Source organism: Pelophylax lessonae (genome assembly GCF_965119305.1).
Source record: "Pelophylax lessonae genome assembly, chromosome: 8".
Lineage (NCBI taxonomy): Eukaryota > Metazoa > Chordata > Amphibia > Anura > Ranidae > Pelophylax > Pelophylax lessonae.
The window spans coordinates 224,827,709-224,833,960 of record NC_138775.1 but is presented as its reverse complement, the minus strand read 5'-3'; the positions used below and the strand labels follow the sequence as shown (position 1 = coordinate 224,833,960).

Below are 6,252 nucleotides of genomic sequence, written 5' to 3'. Positions count from 1 at the left end.
TTTTTATATTACATAATAAATAAGGCATTTCCCTGTTACTACTCAATATTTAAAAAAAAAAAAAAAAGCACTCTATAGTCACATTGGGTGAAAAATGTAAACATTTATTATAAGATTCATTGTTATGTAAATGTAATTTTTGGTGCAAACATTTAGAGATTTATGAAAACATATATATTTGGCAGCACAAGTGTTTATATCTTGTTTTCTCGCTAACAATTAAGTCTTTGATTATATATACAGTATATTCCATTTCACTACCAGTTTTTTGGTGTATTGAATCAACATATACGTTTTTGATTATATATGTCATTGGTGACGTTTATGAGCAATTTGCAATTTAAAGTAATTGTGAACTGCATTAAAAGATAACTGGAATACAAATTAAAAGGTTTAAAACAACTTTTTACCTTACTTTTTACTCTCTAATTTGGCTGTCACGTGACTGCACATCATAGGCGCGCGTAGCCTGTTTCTTTAGGGTGTGCATGCTGTGGGCACTCTGCATTGATGGGGGCACGCTGTGGGCACTATGCATTGAAAGGCACACTGTGGTCACTCTACATTGAAGGGGGCACGCTGTGGTCACTCTACATTGAAGGGGGCACCCTGTTATCACTCTACATTGAAGGGGGCACGCTGTGGTCACTCCATTGAAGGGGGCACGCTGTGGTCACTCTACATTGATGGGGGCATGCTGTGGTCACTCTACATTAATAGGGGCATGCTGTGGCCACTCTGCATTGATGGGGGCAATCTGTGGTCACTCTGCATTGAAGGGGGCACGCTGTGGTCACTCTACATTGAAGGGGGCACGCTGTGGTCACTCTACATTGAAGGGGGCACGCTGTTGTCACTCTACATTGAAGGGGGCACGCTGTGGTCACTCTACATTGAAGGGGGCACGCTGTGGTCACTCTACATTGATGGGGGCATGCTGTGGTCACTCTAGATTGATGGGGGCATGCTGTGGTCACTCTGCATTGATGGGGGCACTCTGTGGTCACTCTGCATTGAAGGGGGCACACTGTGGTCACTGTGCATTGATGGGGGCACTCTGTGGTCACTCTGCATTGCAGGGGGCACGCTGTGGTCACCCTGCATTTATGGGGGCACGCTGGTCACTCTACATTGAAGGGGGCACGCCGTGGTCACTCTACATTGATGGGGGCATGCTGTGGTCACTCTACATTGATGGGGGCATGCTGTGGTCACTCTGCATTGATGGGGGCATGCTGTGGTCACTCTGCATTGAAGAGGGCACGCTGTGGTCACTCTGCATTGATGGGGGCACGCTGGTCAGTCTACATTGAAGGGGGTACGCTGTGGTCACTCTGCATTGATGGGGGCACGCTGTGGTCACTCTATATTGATGGGGGCACGCTGTGGTCACTCTGAATTGATGGGGGCACGCTGTGGTCACTCAAATCTTTTCTTTTTTGGGGGGGAGGGGGGGTAACAAACATTAAAGAAATATGCTTTTTTAGATTATTATTCTTTGTAAATTAGCTTCAAATAAAGGAAATGTAATGGCTTCTTTTTCTGATATTATTTAAAAAAGCATACGGGACACTATCATCATTGGCTTGGCATCCTTAATGCTTTCTAGATGAATGTTTTGCTGTAACATCATTAGGGAAGTTTCTCCTGGTCTCTTTTCAAGATGAAGGGTATCGGGCAGAATAGGAAGCAAGGGAGGATCTCTTCAACTGGGACACAGATATTTAAACACTGGCAGGGTACCTAACCCTTCCCCACTCTATAAACAATTGCCTGAGAAATGGGACCTTCCTTTTTCTATTGTGAAAGAATAAAAAGCACTTGCTAAGCAACTAACATGCAGGTAACATTCACTATATTACCAAAAGAATTGGGATGCCTGCCTTTACATGCACATGAAATTGAACTTTAACAGCTTCAACTCTTCTGGGAAGGCTGCCCACAAGGTTTAAGTCTGTGGAAATGTTTGACTATTCTTCCAGAAGCGCAGTTGTGAGGTCAGGCACAACTGCTCTAATTCTGCTCTAATTCATCCCAAAGGTGTTATATCGGCTTGAGGTCAGGCCAGTCAAGTTCCTCCACCCCAAACTCGCTCATCCATGTCTTTATGGACATTGCTTTGTGCACTGGTCCAAATCATTTGGTGTAGGGGGGATTATGGTGTGGGGTTGTTTTTCAGGGGGTTAGGCTCGGCCCCTTAGTTCCAGTGAAGGGAACTCTTAAGGCGTCAGCATACTAAGACATTTTGGACAATTTCATTCTTCCAACTTTGAGAGAACAGGTTTCGGATGGCCCCTTCCTATTCCACAAGACTGCACACCAGTGCATAAAGCAAGTCCATAAGAGCATGGCGTGGAGGAACTTGACTAGCCAGCACAAAGTCCCGACCTCAACCCAATAGAACTCCTTTGGGATGAATTAGAGGGGAGACTGTGAGCCAGACCTTCTTATATATCAGTGCCTGACTTCACAAATGCGCTTCTAGAAGAATGGTGAAGATTCCCTTAGACACACCCCTAAACCTTGTGGACAGCCTTTCCAGAAGAGTTGAAGCTGGTATAGCTGCAAAGGGTGGGCCAACTCAATATTGAACTCTATGGACTAAGACTGGGATGCCATTAAACTTTATGTGTGTGTGTAAAGGCAGGCGTCCCAATACTTTTGGTAATATAGAATATCTTGTCTCAAAAACTGTAGCAACTGTTAACATGAGATGTGAAATATATTTCTTATTTTTTAATCCCCCTGGATAAACCCATAGCTTTTCAGCAATGTCTTTTTTTCCTTTGTTATCACCCTAAAACTAGCTCTATCCATTGTGCTTGTTCATCTGTGGATTCAGTGGTTTCAGGTTCTTCTGGATTATGAAATATAAATGACCCAGAAAAAGATCCAAATGTACTTGATGTAATTCCATTCCTGCTCGATCCACTGTAACTGCTTTGACCAGGTATCTTCTTTACTGCCACTAGTCCTCCATCATTTTCCAAAAATCCAGCATGTATAGCTGCTTTGCAAATAGAAGAATCCTATGAAATAAGCAAGGAAATAAATTATTTTTCTCTCTCTTTCTCTCTCTCTCTCTAAAGTGACTTATCATCATTAACTATTTTTGAATCCTTATCCTGCTAGCCAGTCTTTTTTTTTATACTTTTCTTTATTTGCTTCTTCCTGGTTTCTGTCTTAGGACAAAAAATGTATGTCATACATCCTAGAAGTCCTCATGGGCGTTTTTTTTTCTTTCTTATGAAGGAGCTCAGTTAGGCAAACCCTCCTGCCGGAACTAAGGGCAGATGGATTGCAAGAAGTAAATGCTACATGAATCTGCCCTTATTTAAGATGACCATGTCTAGAAATTCTAGGGAGGTGTTTTTCAGAATGATTTCTCACCAAGTAAAGCATGAGAACATGTCTGGATAGGTGAGTTTGCTCTGAATACTAAAAATGAATTGAATAACATATTCAGTTTGGGGTGCTCCACTTTAACTTACATCTGTATAGATATATGTTCCCCACACGTTCTGTCCAGTCGCCAAGCATCCCGATGGGCATTGGACCCTATGGCATAGAAAACATTGGTTTGCATTTTGTTTAAATAGCACCTCCAAAATATATTCTTTTTTTTTTGCAATATTCCTTTTATTCAAGTAGTCATTATAATACAAAACTTACATAGTAAACGATCCTTTTAGGTCTCTAGCAGTAGTTGCACAGGTTCCTTGTACTGGAAAGAAAGAGAGAGCATTATATTGGTATATTTGTCTAGGAATTAGTCATTCTGATCTTGATGAGAGACAAAGCAATAGTCAGTATTGTTGCATCAGATTTTTTTATTTTTTTTTAATGTTCAAAGCACGGATACCAATTTCAGCCAATTGGAATATGTTTTTGATCTAAAGGAAGCTTATAATCTTATATTGATACTATGTAAGGGTACCAGATTTTCAAAATGAAATCCAGGAACATTCTAATAACCAATCTTACATGTCCCTATTGGTAGCCACACCAAAAAACATCATGGCTTCATTTTAACACACCCTGAAATGGTTGGTTGCAGACTTTCTGAACAAGAGGCAGACATTCATGGTGGACAGACAAAATGCCATGGACACCATGATCAGAGAAATGATGTAGTGCATGTAGCACATGGTGGTGAACTATAGGTGTGTTCAAGTTACTGTAATGAGTGGGGAGGGGGGTCTTAAAGGGGTATGGCTAAATAAAATTTGAGTCTTCTATTCCTTGGGATAAGAGTGCATGATGCATAGTGCAGGAGAAAGAAATGCACAATGCATAAAGCTTATCTGTTTTCTTAGTTTTGGTTAGAGGAATGAAGAACTGCATACGATTACGAAGTAAGAAAACAGAAATGCCTTACATTTGTTGTTACTGCCAAGTATAGGAGCTTGTCTCTGCGGCAAAAAAAAGTTTCCCCTTTTTTTGAATGCCAGTAAAGAATGTAATCAGAGAACCTGGAGAAGTTGTGCTATGTTTTGATTCAAATGCCTTTTCTCCAGCAAAGAAAGCTCCACGCTCTTATTACAGCAGCATTCATTTCCAGAATACAAGCATCTCCAGAAAAGTTCCCTGCGGGGAAGTCCAACTCACTGTGCAAAGAGCCACCCCAATATGAATTTGAGGGACTCTTAAGCCAATTGTGCATGCCATACCAGAGTGGCAGGCTTATATTTTTTTTCTGGCTTTTAAATTCCGGAAAACCAAAGCCTACCTGCCACCTAATAATTGGCACCCATATTCAATGTCTACGGAGGCCAGTAGTCGGTCATGGCGTCTGCACTGTGTGGGTCACACCATCAGATTTCCCTGCCAGGGTTTCACAACGGAACTTGTTTGCTGGGGACAGACTTCCCAAAATATGGCATCTCCCCAGCAAATGAAGACTAAAGGTAACTTTAGTAAAGTACCACTCACATAGTCATTTGACAATAAATTACCATATTTACTTGTGTATAAGCCGACTTTTTCAGCACATTTTCTTATGCTGAAAAAGCCCCCCTTGGCTTATACTTGAGTGAGGGTCTCACTTACCTGTTCTCCCTGGGGCTGACCGAGCATCAGCGGCGGCCGGCCCAACATGAACACTGTGCATGACGTGTGGCGCCGGGATGGGTAAGTAAGGGTAAGGATGGGTAAGTAAGACCCCTGCACAGCCTCTGCATATCCTGCACCATGCCCTCAGCCCTGCATCATGCCCTCAGCCCTGCATCTCCTGCATCATGCCCTCAGCCCTGCATCTCCTGCACCATGCCCGCAGCCCTGCATCTCCTGCACCATGCCCGCAGCCCTGCATCTCCTGCACCATGCCCTCAGCGCTGAATCTTCTGCACCATGCCCTCAGCCCCTGCATCTTCTGCACCTTGCCGTCAGCCCTGCATCTCCTACATCATGCCCACAGCCCTGCATCTCCTGCACCATGCCCGCAGCCCTGCATCTCCTGCATCTCCTGCACCATGCCCGCAGCCCTGCATCTCCTGCACCATGCCCTCAGTGCTGTATCTTCTGCACCATGCCCTCAGCCCCTGCATCTTCTGCACCTTGCCGTCAGCCCTGCATCTCCTACATCATGCCCCCAGCCTCTGCATCTCCTGCAGCATGCCCGTAGCCCCTGCATCTCCTGCACCATGCCTGCAGCCCCTGCATCGTGCCCACAGCTCCTGCATCTCATGCACCATGTCTGCAGCCTCTGCATCTCTTGCACCATGCCCGCAGCTTCTTCCTTTCCTGTACCATGCCCACAGCCTCTGGTATCTATTTTTATTTTTGAAATTTACCAGTAGCTGCTGCATCTCCTACCCTAGGCTTATACTCGAGTCAATACGTTTTCCCAGTTTTTTGTTGTAAAATTAGGTGGCTTGGCTTATATTCGGGTCAGCTTATACTCGAGTATATACGGTATTTATTTGAGCACTTTTCCATTACCTAACTATATATAATACTAATAATGTAGTCATGTGTAGCCTGTGATGAAATTACCTGGCGGTTTTTGGGTTGGTACTTTTGTAGGTTTAGGAGTTGGTGGTTTTGAGGAACCATGGAATACAAATGATCCAGACCAAACTCCATAATTGCTTGTTGTGACTTCATTCCTGGCTGATCCAGTATAACTCGAAAGACCAGGTGTTTTTTCCACTGTCAACAGTCCTCCATTATTACCCAGAATTCCAGCATGGATAGCTGCTTTGCAAATAGAGGAATCCTAAAAACCATATATGATATATGATTACAGTTTCA

General features: G+C 43.6%; 1 protein-coding gene across 1 annotated transcript in view; it reads right to left on the bottom strand.

The window, feature by feature from the left end:
* Positions 1–2,782: 2,782 nt before the first annotated feature.
* Positions 2,783–6,252, bottom strand: part of LOC309561660 (uncharacterized protein) — a gene marked incomplete at its 5' end in the record, with an annotated part of 47,811 nt that continues 44,341 nt past the window's right edge. Inside the window, 4 exons of the mRNA XM_082265653.1 lie at positions 2,783–3,029; positions 3,492–3,558; positions 3,673–3,724; positions 5,995–6,217. Coding sequence (XP_082121779.1) covers positions 2,793–3,029; positions 3,492–3,558; positions 3,673–3,724; positions 5,995–6,217 — 579 coding nt within the window. The 3' untranslated portion in view covers positions 2,783–2,792. The remainder of the gene's footprint in view (positions 3,030–3,491; positions 3,559–3,672; positions 3,725–5,994; positions 6,218–6,252) is intronic.